This window comes from Aythya fuligula, chromosome 2, assembly GCF_009819795.1.
Source record: "Aythya fuligula isolate bAytFul2 chromosome 2, bAytFul2.pri, whole genome shotgun sequence".
Classification (NCBI taxonomy): Eukaryota; Metazoa; Chordata; class Aves; order Anseriformes; family Anatidae; genus Aythya; species Aythya fuligula.
In genome coordinates, this window is record NC_045560.1 from 24,729,037 (window position 1) to 24,745,460 (window position 16,424).

A 16,424-nucleotide genomic window follows, 5' to 3' on the forward strand; every position below is an offset into this window, starting at 1 on the left:
ATTTGGCTTGGGAGGTGACAATGAAGGCCTTCTGGTAATTAAAAAAGCAAAAGGCCTGGCTCGGTGTAATACAGAAATCACAGACAGTTCTTCACTGAATTTTAGAGTGACATTTTACTTTGAATTAAAGAAGTAGCAGAGTCAGCATGTTGGATATAAAGCACCTTGAAGTGGGAGAAAAAGATGTGGTTAACGAATACCCACAAGACGCTCCTGACATTTCAAGTATGTGGGTCTAATTGCAGCCGTCTAGCATGTTAGGCAGACTGAGCTCAAACTTTGAAATAAAATCAAGCTTCACTTGATGGGAAAGGCAAAGTCCACCCCCCATGCAGTACTGAATTGTTTCTGTTGGCTTCGTTCGTTGGCTTCTGCTAGCAGGCCGTAAGGCCTTTGTACCAAGTAAAGCCTTTAGCCTCAACACTGCCTCGGGTGCTTGTCCTCAGGAAATCCTGCTGGGGGCTTCTGCAGAGCAGCTGCCATTTGGGTGTCCTCGTACCCTACTGCAGCCCACCGTAGTGGCTGCACAGGGGATCTGGCCCCATCTTTATAACTCTTTCTTATCTGCTCATTCCTGTACATCTAATTGTCATTCCTCATACTTCTAATTCGAAAGTAGCTGCTGCCTTTACAAACTTTGTGTTACACAGAGGCTTAGAAATTGTTTGTTAGGTCTGTACTCCAGGTAAAAATAGCTAGGGCTATTGACTTGAATGTGGAAGAGTTATCTAATTTTTAAAACCAGTGAAAAAGGAGGCAGACAGGAAGTTGTTTACCATCTTTAGCTGCTGTCTGTTTCTTCCTAGGGCAGTGAACTTTGTTGTTTTTGTCTGTTTGTTTTATAAGGAAGATGCAGGGGTTTGGGGATGGACCATTAGGAGATCTGTGGTTAATAACTTTCATGGGTAGTATTAGAAGGGAACAGTAATGTAAAAAGAGAAACAACTTTATTTAATCTTGATTTGACAATGCCTTAGTTAGGACTTAAGGAGTATGAATTGAAAAATGAGCAACTTTATACTTCTTTGTTCATAGAGCAGTTTAAAAATACATTGAAGGCTAAGTTGAGGTGATCTTTACTTGAAGTAAAAATAAAAATGAATTGTAAAAGGAAGTTAACAGAAGAAAATATACTAGTGTATTGTAGTATTGTAAAACAGATTTTATTGTAAAAGAACTAGAAAAATTCAGTTTAGTGAGTCTCCAAAGTTATACCTCGCAGAGACCAAGAGGACTTAGATTTAGCCTTGTGTTTTCTATATGCAGGTTTTACAATGGGTGCCTGCAAATCCTCATATCCAAAGCATCTACCATTCTCATACCTAATTGCCTTCCATGCAATTCATCTCATCATTCATCACTGAGTTCTTTTTTCCTTCTCCTTCGTTCATTTCTTTCCTTGCTTCCATTTTTCTAATCTCTCTCTCCTTCTGTCATCTCATTCTTTCCACTTCTTATTTCAAACTACACAAAGCTTATTCAGTCAAGGAAATGTTATACTTTATTTTGGATATCATTTGATACCAGTTAGTCTTGTCATTTCATGTAATTTGTTGTGAAGCATTTTGCCTGTATTGCTAAATCCCTTTCATCTGAAAACAAACGAGCAAACAAAATATGCTCTCTCTCACTAAGATCTTTAATCTTAAATTCACCATATTCATATTTCATAACAAATGCAACTACCATGTCTGCTATAATGTAATGAGAGAGATTTCTCTAAGGATCATTTTTGCTGCCAAAGTAAGGCTTCTTAAAACGATGAATTAGTTATTTCAGCACAAACTCCTAGAGAAAAGGTACAAGTAGTTTTAACATTGATGTTGCTTATTGAAGACAGCTGGAAGCTGTAAGATGGAGAAGAGCTGAATGAGTCTAGCTACAGAAAGGGAAATGTTGTCTTCAAGAAGTTTTAACACTGAAATTTACAATGCCAGCATATGTATCCTGACCTGAAAATGAAAAACGTCAATACATGTTTTGCTGGTTATTGTGAGAACAGTCTCTGTTGATATGTTTTGTTGAAAAACAACAAGGGAACCATTCTATATCAAAACTTTTCATAATATCATAATGTTTTGTGGAAATTTAGTTCTGAGACATTACTTGGCAGTGTTATGTATTCTCACAAAGTATTCCTTCAGAATAATGTCTTATTTTTTATATAATAAAATAAAAAGGTGGAAAATGGATATTGAGGCACCCAAAGCAAATTTCAGTGTGTTCTAGAGGGATTTGAAAAACCTTTCATTTTAGTTATTTTGAAATTTTTAAGTGTTCTGCAAAACCTCATCTCTAAATCTACTTTTTATTTCAAAGTATTGTGAGCTAATTGGAACCATTTCAGTGGTTGGCTCAAAAATTAGATTATGGTTTTGAACACAGTATATATTTTAGGTGATTAGGTTGAGGAGACTAACACAATTTCTTTAATACTAATGTCTAATATTTTTTAACTCTATCATTTTTTTCTAACTGTTGTATTGCTAATTTAAATAAAATATATTTCAACAATACAGACTCAAAACCAGTAAGTAAGTGAATTAGATGCACAAAAACTGTTATTACTCTGTAGCGCTTGGTCTGTTTTTCCCCCATAGTGTGACCAGATACACATCCTTTAACGTATAGCCATATAGCTAAAAAGCATATGATGAAACAGGCAAGCAAAGTGGTGAACATGTATGTCAGCATCTTCAAGAAAATGGAATGTGATGGATGGCATACAAAGTCCAGTGGTGACTGGAGTGATAGCACAGCTTTTACTTCCAAGGACTTCCAGAAGAGCATGACCTTGTTTTATCACAAAGATTTGGTTAAACCACAATGCATCATCAGTTTTAGAGAACACATGCAAATCTGTGATACAAAAATGGAAATTTATAAATCTTTCTTCAGGCTTACCTGAAGTTTGATGAGATTGAAGTTGTTCTTATAATAAACAAATACAATGGTTTTGTGTGTGTGTTTCTTGTTTGGATGTTTATTTTATTCTGCAATTACAGTAATTGGAACGGAGGGAAAATCAAACAAGGAGAAAGATCATTCAAGATTAGCCACATGTGGGCCAGCCCCCATTAGTTTATCTTGTAGGCTGTCTGCACAGAGTGGTCTACATAGAGATGTAGCCCATTTCTGACACTGGTTTGGTGAACAGAATTTAGGCTTAGGAATCAGAAAATATAAGTTGAAAAGGAGAAATTAAAGGATTGTCAGAGATGTCCTGATATTGAAGACCTCCTAGGATTTCTGCCAAGTGGTGTGTGGCAGGCCTGTGGTGAGGAGTTGTAAGCTTATAGAGGAGACCGCTTTGTATTTCTGAAGTTCGTTTCATCTGAATACTTTGTTACCACTTCTTTAAAAGAAAAGTATTTTAGTAGCAAATTTCTTTTTGAACTCAAGATGTTCAGAGATTTTCAAAGGGAAGAAAGGAGAGAAAATCAGCTGACCACAGGGCTATTGTCAGGACATCCTTCCCCTATAAGGCCAGATAAACGGTACCTACATTTTTAGAGTGAATTACTAAATTCAGTCTGTTTTCAGTAATTTGTGAGAGGGAAGTTCCACACCCACCCTATATAGCCTCTTCCTTTATTAATAAAATAATTTCAGGATTATGCTTTGTCCTCCAAAAGAATGGGATTGCTCCTAAAGAGAGAAAGGCGTGCCACATAATGCCTGCTGGGGTGTACTCGGGGACAGTGGAAAGGGGAGGTGGCACCTTAGTTTGTAACCAGGCAGTAACAGCAGCATAATTGGGCAGGTAACAACATGATATCAAACTTTTTGTAAGTAATTGTCTCACAGTTTCCACTCAGAAAAGATGATGAGGTACATTTATTGTTGAAGAACAGAAGATAGTAAAACTTAATTGTTGTGTGGGACACGTGAATGTTGTCATCTTGTTTTATTAGTTGTAAATGACCTCACATGCAGATCTTTCAGTTACATCCAATCTAATTGTTGCGATACTGCTTTTATGCATTTTTCTATATGGACCCACAGTTAAAATTAATTAATACATGTCTCTGGGCCAAAAGATTTTTGCTGTTATATGTGCTTCGATTTTCCATTTTTGTCTCTGTCTGAAGTAGTTTATTTGTGGATTCAGAAGTTTATATGGACTAATAATTGCAGTATTTTTTTAAGATCGGTATAGAGATTACTTTTTAAGTTGTTATAGGAACTCAGGAATTATTTTTTACGCTTTGGTGGTTAGCAGTGATGTCAGTCATCATAAACTGATCGGGAGAATCTTTGAAAAAAGCTATGAAAATGTTAAACTGCCCCTGTTTTCTTTTGTCAGTTCGGTTACCAAGTTCTTCTGAGCTCTGCTGTTCACCAAGATCGATAGTCTGATTTTGTATTTAGGCTGTGCCTGCCTTTGGGTGGCTGAGCTGCCTGTTTTGAACAGAAAATGATTGGAACTATTTTCAATTAGTCTTGAGAGGTGAGGGCAGGGATGTGGAAACTGGTCCCCTGGATTGATTTAAGGATTCCAGAAAATGTTTTTTTTTCATTCTTGAAAAATGCTAGGAGGCAGGGAACAGCCTGAAGAGGGGATGAATAGGGAGTTCTGCTGGCTTTATGTGTGAGGGGCCGTGTGGGAGCAGCACACGTGTTTCTGCAGTGACTTCTTGAATGTACGTGCCATGCTTCCGATCTAGCATGAACTTACCTCTTTTGTGAACCATCCTTCCTATCTTCATGTAAACCTCTTTCATTGTAGCTTTCTCCCCAGCTCCAGTCCTACCTAGTACCTTGCTTTCTTTTTGTACCTCCTACAGGATTCTTATTGCCACTTATAAAGAGACAGTCTTTCTTTCCTAACATTTCCTACCATACACCCTCCTTTAAGGAGAATGTTACTACCTAAATGTATTATTAATTTATCATTTATTATATTAATAGCATATACCTCAAAAGGCTAAAGCAAGTTTGGTTTCATGGGCCTTGTACTGCCGTACAAGTCTTAGTTCTTCCATTTCAGAACTGGATTGTGACTTCTATAGTTCGTTGCTGGCAAGATGCAGCAGAAAGCTGCGTGGCCACAGGAGCTGTCAGGAATTAGATTTGCAATTCCAGGAATCAGTCTGTTCTTTCCTTTTCATTCCTTAGCTGTCCCTTTTTGCTGCTATAGCTAATTGTCCACTTTGAACTGCCTCTAAAGCATTCCAAGAAAAGACGTAAATTCTTGCCAGTCTCTGTCATCCGCATAGGTGGGCATATTTGCATTATATTTCACTTTCATATATTCTAGAATGAGAAAGCAAATAGTGTCTTTACTCAATGCATGCAGTGCTGGCAGAAAAAGTATTTCATATTTTCAAGAAATAGTAAATATTGCCTTTATGTCTGACTAAAGATACGGGGAAAAAGAATGAATTTTTAAGAAGGTACTCTAGCATTCTCAATTAGGTTACTACTAAATGCACTGCTATTAAGAACACAGAGTAGAAAAAGAAATTATCTGTTTCATCAGTCTTGTGACTTAATAACATTTATTGCAAAACAACACAGAGTTTTAGAAGAAACTTGGCCAACTAAAATTTGTCACAAATGGACAAAGTAATCAAATGTGCTTTTGATATTTCGGTAATTCATCCTAATCTTGGCTATTGACTCCTAAGAGAATTGAAGGAGAGCAGAGAGTACTCATGCCTGTGGATGTTTATCACTCCCCCAACTTTTCTTAAGTGCACATGGACCGGTGTTCTAAACAGAGCTTTCCCAAAAATGAAAATAAAAACAATTTGTAGTCTTTGAGAGGAATTAAATGGGTAAATAAAGCAACTTGTAAACACCACATAGAGTAATGAATGACCTTTTTTTTTTTTGTACTTCTACATGTTAACAGTAGACATATCCAGTAATAATTATCTATTAATGTTAATCTCTCACACAGCTAATCAAAATATTGTCAAGAATTAAAAAGAGCTGTCATAGTAGACGCTTCCCACTTCACGAAAATGTGTGGAATTGTGTGCTAATTACTTCTCTTCTATTTTCCCCTTCTTGCAGAACTTTCCTTTTCGTGAGAGATGGCAACCCAAACAAACGGAACGTGCACAATGAGACATCTATGCACTTACTGTGTATGGGACCTCAGATCATGATCTCGGAAGGAGCTCTTCATCCTCGCCTGACCAGACCCTCGGAAGATGACTGCAGGAGAGCAGATTGTCTGCAAATGATCTTGAAATGGAAGGGAGCAAAGCTGGATGAAGGACAATACGAACGAGCAGCTATTGATGCTGTTGATAATAAAAAAAATACACCTTTGCACTATGCTGCTGCCTCAGGGATGAAAACCTGCGTCGAGGTAAAAATTGATATATAATCATGAGTCTGCATAACTGCTATTAGTAAATTACTTGCAGAGTGTTTCACAAATTATTTTAAGAAAAAAAAAATGATAATGTATACTGAAATAACTTTTTAATTCTATTTTTCTATAATTGAAAAAATGACAAAGATAAGCAGCCCAGAACATACACTGCATAGAAAACAATAGAAAAAATGAGTTACATACACGTTAAGTTTGTGACATAAACTCTTCAGCACAATATAGACTCACATAGGCTTATAAGAGTTGGAAATAATTGCAAGACTGTACCATTGGAGAAAAAGCTTTAAAATTAAACAGAGACATACCTGTATGTGTAAAGAGAAGTGAAATAAGTTCCTGAAAGAAAATTAGAGTTTTAATGCTGGCTGTCCATGTTTCTAGAACAGTTTTGATGTCTTTAATTTACAGTGCCCAGCTTTTTTATAGGATGCCATACAACTGTGCTAACATACTTGAATATAATTAAACATACTCCAATATAATTACCTTTTTATAAATTAAAAATGACTTTAATGTTTGTGAAAGTAGTGGATATCAATGAGTAATTGGGAATCATAATGGCTTTGAAGGTCTCCCATCAAATTTATTTTTAAACTATACCAAATAATGAGAAATAGTATTTAATTATGCTGGTAATTTAATTTAAATAACACAAGAACAGACATCTAACCTTTTCAAAAACAGCTAACATTTTCATAAGACTGTTTATTATAGCATCAAGGTTTGTATTTGGAATGGTAATGATTAGTTTAGAGCTCAGCTTTTATATGTAAAATGTAGGTTATTTTCCTGCTGTGCATAACTTCATGTTTATTAAATCTGCTCTTCAGTCGTTAACTTGGTATCATCAGCAGAGTTTATCAACTTGTTCCCTTGCTTTTCTAGATACCTGTACACATTTTAAACAGGCAGGTCTCAGGACCGGTGGGACTTCACTGGTGACCTCTCTCTGCAGTAAAAAGTGACATTTTCCCTGTTTTCTTGCCTTTTAACAAGTTATTCCTTTGGTCAAACAGCTTTCCATGATTGTCTACTTTTCTTAAATGTTTTTGGTGAACTATCTGGAGGTCTGTACATAGACTGCATTAAACAGCTTTTTCTTACACATGTTTTTGACTCCTTCAGAGACATCTAATAAATTAGTGGTATGTAACATCCTTCAAAGAAAGCTGTATTTACCTCATTATTTCATATTTGTCCAGATATCTATCAGTAATGCTTGTGATTGAATTTTCTGTCAGTTTACTTTATCAAGCTACCACAGATGTACTGTTCTGTATTTTCCTGATTTTCTGTGGTGCTATTATTAGTATTAGTGTTACTTTTACCACCTTCTAATCTTGTACCATGACAGCTGTAAGCAATAGGTTGCATATTATAATAAATAGCTCAGAAATTTCCTATTTAAGTTCCATTATGATTCAGGAATAAGTACCATCTGGTCCTGAAGATTCATTAGTATTTGGTTTATTGATTTGTTCTAGAACCACTTGTGCTGGGACTTCAGTTGGAAGCAGACTTTGATTGGTGTCCTTCATAAAGCATAGGGACCTACTTGGTACGTCCACGGAGAAGCAGGATTCCAGCAATTCTTGTCACATTTCTGCTTTACATTATTTGAGATTCCTTTTGCGTTTTTGTCCAGCGACCAACTTTACAGACACATTCACTGTATGATTTTGAAATGATTTATTCTGAATTGTTCGGCACTTGGCACATTGTTCAAAACCATTATTAGCCTTATTCATTGTGTTTTTACATTTCCCTTTTCCAGACTGTTCTTTACATTTTCTTCATCTGGAAACAGCTTCAGCTTCCTATTTCCTGTATGAATCTGTCCTGCTACTCTACCTTGACAGATTCTTCTAATGTCTCTAGAAAATTTCAGCACTTTTATTCAGTACCACTTTTTGAAATTAAGCAGTGGATCATTTGTCTTTTTTTTTTTTTTTTGCTTTGGCAAGGACATTGGCTCTAAGTACGTTTTGGGAATTGTTATTGAGTGGTTCTTTCATAGTAACATTTTGAATCAGGTCTTGCACATTACTCTGGACAAAGTCAGGAGTTGCTTCTCCTCTCATGTGTTGACTAACTAGTTTGCCAATGATTCAGTCATTTATGGAGTCTGAAAATTTAATTTACACATCATATATTAGCACAGCATTTTCTCAGTATACTTGGGAGACTCAGTGTCTGAAGTTTCACTTTGTGTGCTCTGGCTTTGTAGCATTCCTGTTCTTTGTTAGCATCTCACTTCTCTTGCAGTTTTGGTCAGGTGATCATTAATGCTTTTTCTATTAAAGTCCGGAACTGTATTCCATTACAATTCTCTGGCATTTGTTGGTAGAGCTAGCTTATTTATCTATGAGCTTTAAAAAGGAAAAAAAAAAATAGCATCACTATTCCAACTCTGTGAACTTCTCTGAGATTCTCATGTAATTTGTCCAGTGGTATCACTTTGTTATATTGATTATATTCCATCAAGATTCCAGATTCTATCTAAACATTTAAAATTTGTCACGACCTTGAGCTGTATGCTGTTCTGGTTTTTCATTAGTTCCTTCTTTAAAAGCTTAGCCTGGTGTCCTATTATTTCTAGCCAACATGCTTTTCATTTTGTTAGTATAAATATCATCTTTCCTATGTAGTTTTCTGAGCTTCTAATGAATGGAAACTGCTTCCCTGTGATGTTTTCTATGCTATAATGTAAGCCTCTGGCTGTCTGGTCCCTTAGTTATAAGAAGAGTTAACAGGATGCTGCTACTATGTTCTGTTATTTAACCTCCTAAATCTTGCCCCTATGGCCTCTCTGCGCCATGTTGTTACTGCTCTGCAAGCTCCATGCTAGCAGTTTGTCTTCAGCACTTCCCTAGAAATTACTTACACATGTCCCAAGTTTCACCAGGGAGGCAGGTCACAGTCTTTTCTAGCTGAATTATACTCAAATCCAGCTAATTAATGTGCACAGTAACTGAATTGCACAACAGTATTGCCTGACTCTTCCTGTCAACTACAGCTACAACTACATCTTTCCTCATTTGTATGGTTATATGATCGACTTCCTATGAAGAAATGAGACAGCTGGGGATGTTCAGCTTGGAGAAATCTCCTCTCTTGACTTGGGTAGATAATGACAGGACAAGGGGAAATGGCCTTAAACTAAAAGAGGATAGGTTTAGATTAGACACTAGGAGGAAATTCTTTACTCTGAGGGTGGTGAGGCCCTGGCACAGGCTGCCCAGAGAAGCTGTGGCTGCCCCATCCCTGGAGGCATTCAAGGCCAGGCTGGATGGGGCTTTGAACAACCTGGTCTGATGGGAGGTGTCCCTGCCCATGGCAGAGGGCTTGGAACTGAGTGATGTTAAGGTGTCTTCCAACCCAAACCATTCTGTGATTCTGTGATAGTGCCTCTTGATGCAACTAATTTGTAAACAAGCATCAGGTTGTGTCCTTGCTCTGAGTAAACACTGCTTTTAAGTTGACAGTCAACTTTTAATTCTTTTTTAGATTGGACAAACAGAGAAAATTATGGATTGCAGAAGATCATGTACTTTTCTCTCATCCTATTTTTTAATACCACTTGTCCGATCCAGCTGCCTGATAAATTCTAGCTACAAAGATTTTCAATCACAGTTGTTCTATCTAGCATTCCCCAAGAAGATCCATTTGTTTTTAAACATTATTGTTTAAATGATGAATGTGTGTGTCCTAGCAGACAATGAGATGTATCAGGATTTAGCACTCATCAACCTCTTCTAGCCAAAGTCAGTGAAAACAAAATAAAGCTCACATGAAATGGTTTGACATAAGAATGGTTGCATCTGGTAAAGAAGAGATAAACAGAAGAAACATTTAGCAAACAGTTTCCAACATATTTTAATTTCTGGCACTTAGGAGCTTGCTTACTCATATTCGTGAAATATTTTATCTATTACACTGATTTGTAAACTGCCAGCAGTTGGACCCATATTGTTAAATCCTTCAAAAAGAAAGAATAGTTGCATTTTCTAGAGCAGCTCCTATTCCTTGGTCTTTTGTAGCTATTACACTTACACTTGAAATCCCCAGGTAACTTAGACTTTAGATTTACAAAGGATTTACAAGGAGCAAGGAGTTGTTTGCCTCAATCATGCTGCCTTTATGGCTCCAGATGGGGTTATACAGTGGTATTAGAAGTAGACACTGTTATCCAAAAGATTAAATTTCAAGAGCACGAAGCAATTGTGCTCACATAGTTAAAAGATGATGATTTTGGAAGGAATCACGCTCACTGTGGAGTAAATTGGGGTTCTGGAGCTGGGCTGCAACTTTTAAGTCTAGACTGTAAAATCAATTGGTTTTAACCTCATCACAAAAGTTCATGCTTTGTGTTTCTTCACAAATTATCATTTTATTTCTCACTGTCTGTGATACGGTTCATTAAATTAAGCCAATTACTTGACTGTTCCCCATTTAACCATATGAACTGGTTTATGTTATTATTACAATATGCAGTGTTAAGTTGACTAAACCATTGTGAGTCTGATTTGCTTTCAGTTTGTCTTTGAAGAAGGATTTACAGTCTGATCCACATGGACTGTTATTTGCCAGAATTTGGATTCAGTTATGTAGTGCCAATGCATGGACTACGTTTTCTACTTCAGAAACATGTTTTCTGAAAAGAGTATTCTACTCGACCCCTCAGTTCAAACTTCATTAGGTGCCCTTCCATAGTAGAGGATCTTGTATCCTATGATTACTGTATGAGATATTTTAAGTCCTCCAGTGTTGTCCGTTGTCCTTTTAACTTTTTCAACAGGAACAGGATTATGAGCAGGAACACTACATTATGAAAAGCAGGAAACAGAGCTTAGTGAATGAATTTAACAGTGATCCCTTTACTCCTGAGAGTATTTGAGAATTAAAAATCTTAACAAAAAAAAAGAGAGAGTGAGAGAGATGGAAAACTGAATTGCGTAATCCACAAGTTTTTTCCCTCTCTCCAATAAGTTGAAGGTAACTTAGAATCCCAGGAGTGCATTTTGCTTTTTTTCTCCATTGCTTGCCTGGTTTTGCATCATTACTGTCACTTCAAATCAAAATTAATTTTTAATTGTTTCCTTGTTTTTCCGTAACTTTCCAGGAAAACACCAGCCTTATAACTTCTATCCCCCCTATACCCACATAAGGAAAGGGAAAAAAAAACATGCTGTCTTGTGGGTGAACCGCCTACTAGTTGAGTTGTTCAGAGCTGATAATCAAATGTGCAGCCTTGATACTTCTCCATTCACATGCATTACATTTCTTCTCAGAGCAGAACAGCTGTGTGGAACACATTGCTAAAGATAAGTTGGGCAAAGTTAATGTGCTTACCTCTAAATGCTGAACAACAACAAAAAAAAAAAGGCTTGACCTTCATGCTGAACAGATTTTATTTCATGCAGATATATTCCACTCTATCACAGCATATTTGGCATGTTAAATGGCATTTTTTATTATCTAAATTCTTAATGGGATCATTTAAATTATTAGTCTCCTTTTCATTTCTTAGCAGACACGAGCCTTTTTAACAGTGGTACCAAAGAAATATGGTATCATTTTTAACATCTTGTCAATTTTCGTATTCCTCATCTTGCAAATTAGATCTTGAACTTCATAGGTCTATTGAGTGTTCTTTCAAGATTATTTGTTATTTTTCTTCTTCAGAAGGTGTCTTAGTTCCTTCAGGTAAATTTCTGTTAAAGTTTAAAATGTATAGATAGAATGTGAAACTCAAGTTAAGGCTTTTGCAATGTTACATTCGAAAAGAATTGCAAGGTACCTGTAGGCTGGATATCTTGATAATTACCCCAGTGTTATCTTTTTTTCTACCTGATACTCTGCTATGAAGAGAAAACACGGTGTCATGCTTGATGATGCTAATATCTAACTCAACTAAATCTTGTTAGTTTACTAGTTTGCAGTATTTTTTGGTTTTGCTTTCTTTTTATTTTGGAGAACACAGGAATTTTTTTCAGAGAATCTACAAGAATCTACAAGATGGGGAAGAGACTCTAGTGACAGGTCAACTGGTAATGGTTTTACACTGAAAAAGGATAGCTTTAGGTATAAGTAAGAAATTCTTTACTCTGAGGGTGGTGAGGCCCTGGCACAGGCTGCCCAGAGAAGCTGTGGATGCCCCATCCCTGGAGGTGTTCAAGGCCAGGCTGGATGGGGCTTTGAACAACCTTGTCTGGTGGGAGGTGTCCCAGCCCATGGCAGGGCGGGTAGAAGTGGGTGATCTTTAAGGTGTCTTCCAACCCAAACCATTCTCTGATTCTCTGAATAATTCCAGATATTTTATTGTGACAGATAAAGAAATACAGTATGTTGAAGAGAAAAGTAAGAAGTAACTGATCACAATCAAAAAGGTTTTGTGGAGAACAGATCCATTTGTGGACCTTTTATTTTCTAGAAGTATAAAAATTACAACCTGTGCTTTAAAATATCCTTGCAGTACGGGATAGAGTTGTTATAGCCATCATGATCTGAAAGCAAGATAATGTTTATAGATTTTAGTTTTATTTAGAAATAAGATGAATCATTTTAGTAGCAAATGATTGTCTTGAGCTCTCCATCATTAAAAGTTTAACATTTATTATAAAGATGTCATAATAAATCAGCTAAACGATCCACTCTTGGCCTTTAAAATCCGTGGTGTTTGCTGTCCTTTCTTATATCAGATCAGCTTATAGCAGGAGATGAGTTTGCCAAGATACTGAGAGCAGCACAAGTAGTGTTTATTATCGAGAAACTTTATTTCTAGGTGGTTACTGGTTAGAGTCAAGGCTGGTGAAATGGCACTATACAAGGCTATGTTTTATATCGAGCGTTGATAAGCTTGGTGTGACCCAGCATGTGTGCTTACAGTACCATTTACATGTCTGTAAACCAGTAGTGTTGCGTGCTGTCTGTGAACTGGTGCCCCATCTTCCCTCCTATCTGAGGATCCTCCCATGTTCTGTCACCACCAGTGGGTCACAGAATCAGAGATTTACAGAGGTTGGAAGGGACCTCAAGAGATCATCAGGTCCACCCCCCCTGCCAAAGCAGGCTTCCTAGAGCAGGTTGCCCAGGTAGGCATCCAAACGGGCCTTGAATATCTCCAGAGAAGGAGACTCCACAACCTCCCTGGGCAGCCTGTCCCAGTGCTCATCACCCTCACTGTGAAGAAGTCCTTTCACATGTTGGTGCAGAACTTCTTGTGACCCATTTTGTGGCCATTGATTCTTGTCCTGTCCCCATAAACCACTGAAAAGAGGTTGGCCAAATCCCTCTGTCTAAACATTGATAAGATCTCCCCTCAGTCTTCTTTTCTCAGGACTGAAGAGACCCAGGTCTCTCAGCCTTTCCTCACAGGGGAAATGCTTCAGGCCCTGTATAATCTTTGTGGCCCTCCACTGGACCCTTTCCAGCAGATCCCTATCTTTTTTGTACCAGGTCAGTGTTGTGAAGAATGGTGGAGTTATACCCACATACAAAGAATATTTAATGGTGGCTGCAGCTTCATTTTGCCATGTGCTTGATGAACTCAGGCCCCTCATTTTCTGCGGAGCATTGACCTTAGCAGCAGCAGAACTTCAGTATTCAAACCCTAACAGAGATGTATTGTGCAGCATTGCCTTGTAATGTATGTCAGAGATGTTGTGGTTCCATGGAATTGCAGTATAATTATAAGTGAAATCAAGCAGTAATTTATTTAATAACAGTTATAATAATTTAATCTATTAATAATCCAATAGTTAATGAATGTTTTATCAAATTATTATATAATAACTATGTCATGACAGAATCTTTGTTTCTCAAAGGCAATTGCTATTAAATTTGTCCCTTTTTTCTGTTTTCTTGCTCATATTTTTTTATTCTCTTCTTGAATGACATGCCATTTCTTCAGGGAGCTATTAGAGCTGGTGATTAATAACTGTTTACCTTGATGTTTTATTTTTCAGCTTCTAGTAAAACATGGTGGAGATTTGTTTGCAGAAAACGAAAATAAAGATACCCCATGTGACTGTGCAGAGAAACAGCACCACAAAGAGCTGGCTCTTAACCTGGAATCTCGAATGGTATTTTCACGTGATCCCGAAGCTGAAAGCATTGAAGCTGAATATGCTGCTTTAGACAAAAAAGAGGTTAGAGAATACTCTAAGTCTGTTGTATTTTACACATTTATATTTGTAGCAGTTACACTGTGACAGAAATCTGTGAAATACTCAGCAGGTACTCCACTTTGTACTGTATATATGGAAAACATTTGATTTTAACACAGCTCTTTGTATCTTTCAAGTTAAACTTGGAGAAAGTAACAAATCTATTGTCAAATCTAAAGAGAAGTTTTACTCCTATGCTTGTTTACACAGACTTTCTTGGATGTGTTGCAAGCTGTAAGGCTAGAGGAAATGCAGTGAGGCGAGGCCAGTAAGCTGGGAAACGATCTCTCTAAAACAAAGTTTTTACAGATTTTTATTTCTTAAGATCCCTTTCTGTCAAAAAGTGAGAACAGGAGAAATTCTGAAAAGGAGAAAATCTGTGGGACAGAATAGGAAAAACATTCTGATCGATCTTCCTAGACTGACGTTGGCTTCAATGTTACCAAAAAGCAGCTAAGTAGCACAGGATTTCAAAACAGTGCATTTTCTTTCTTGTTTTATAACATGATGTCTGAAGCTACTGCATACCAGAACTTGTAAGGAAAACAAATAATAACAGGGTATGTTATTTTAAAGTCAGTTTTTGGAGGAGATATAAACTCATACAAATTTGCTTGAATTCTGCTATGCCTTATATTAGACTGTGATTTGCTAATTTTTTTAGTGTAACTAAAGATAACTTAACCCAAAAGATTCTGACCAAAAGTTGCCTCCCCCATCCACTATCAGATTTTGATTAACTAAAAGTCTAAATAAGAATATGTAGATAAATTACACAATTCAGTAAATATTTTGAAGTAAATCTACATAAATTTAAGGACAATAGATTTCTGTATGGCTCCTCCCATCGTAAATAGCACATATATTTTACTAGTTCAGTCTACTTATGGCCTGATAATAAAAAAGTCATTCAGGTTTAGATAGGAGTATGTTCAGATCACATCAGCTGTTTTCCTGAAGAATGCCAGGCAAGGTCAATTCTGTTGGAAAGTAAGAGTCTTTGTACTGTTCAGTTAATTTTCTGACTAATTTTCTTGAATAAATTCAAATCTAAACAAGCTTAATTAAGTTGTTTACTCCTAGATGAGAAGTTTTGAGATGAGGTTTAATATGCTTTAATTGTGCATTGAAATAACAAATGTAATTAACTGACATTAGTTTCTCTGAATACTCCCCTATAGAGACACCCAAAGTGTTGAAGTTACATTTGAAATTATATTTATTATATGAAGCTAGTTTGAAATTATATTTTCTTTGTTGGCAAAGCCACTTTAAAAGACTGCTGCTATTTCCTGCCACGATTGCAGTTGATCACTCCTTTGATCGTATATATGGGACAATTTGGATGGTTATGCTATCGGCTGCATCATAGCAATGATTTGGCTTAAAAGAAGAAAAAGTCTTTGAGAGTGGTAATATGTAATTTTTTTATTTAACCTGAATCATTTTTATCGTTATATGTATGTCATGGGGTTGTAACACAGCTAAGAGAATAGTAAACTTACAGATAGGGGTGGAGCAAGTCAGGAACCACTTGAACAAGCTTTTCAGCTAGAGAAAATAATGCCTCGTGATTGTTCAAGGCAGGTACTCAGAGCCAAATCAACTTAAAGACTTCTAGTTACAAGGGACTAAAGTACAAAGGTAATTATGTTTACTTGGGTTCACTTCACTGAGACAATTCAAAGACACAGTTCTGTTCCTCGTTTGACTTGTCTCTAGCAAAGCTGCTGAGCGTGAGAACTGAAGTGAAGGCAGGCCTGCAGACCTAGGTCCATCTGACATACCAGGGCAGCCTTCCCAAGTATTCTAAAGATTCACAAGCCAAAAAATGTCAGCATGGAATTTGGTACACCAATTGATGGACTTGGGGTTTCACATAGAGTAATTCAGCCTTCATAGTCTCT

At 36.8% G+C, this 16,424-nt stretch overlaps 1 protein-coding gene across 3 annotated transcripts in view; it reads left to right on the forward strand.

Annotated features, from left to right (window-relative positions):
- The window catches only part of ANKIB1 (ankyrin repeat and IBR domain containing 1), a 97,422-nt gene that overhangs the window by 43,462 nt on the left and 37,536 nt on the right, over positions 1-16,424 (forward strand). For all 3 annotated transcript variants that reach the window (XM_032182634.1, XM_032182636.1, XM_032182635.1), the window contains exons 3-4: positions 6,022-6,322; positions 14,317-14,499. In XM_032182634.1, the coding sequence (XP_032038525.1) occupies positions 6,022-6,322; positions 14,317-14,499 (484 nt within the window). The remainder of the gene's footprint in view (positions 1-6,021; positions 6,323-14,316; positions 14,500-16,424) is intronic.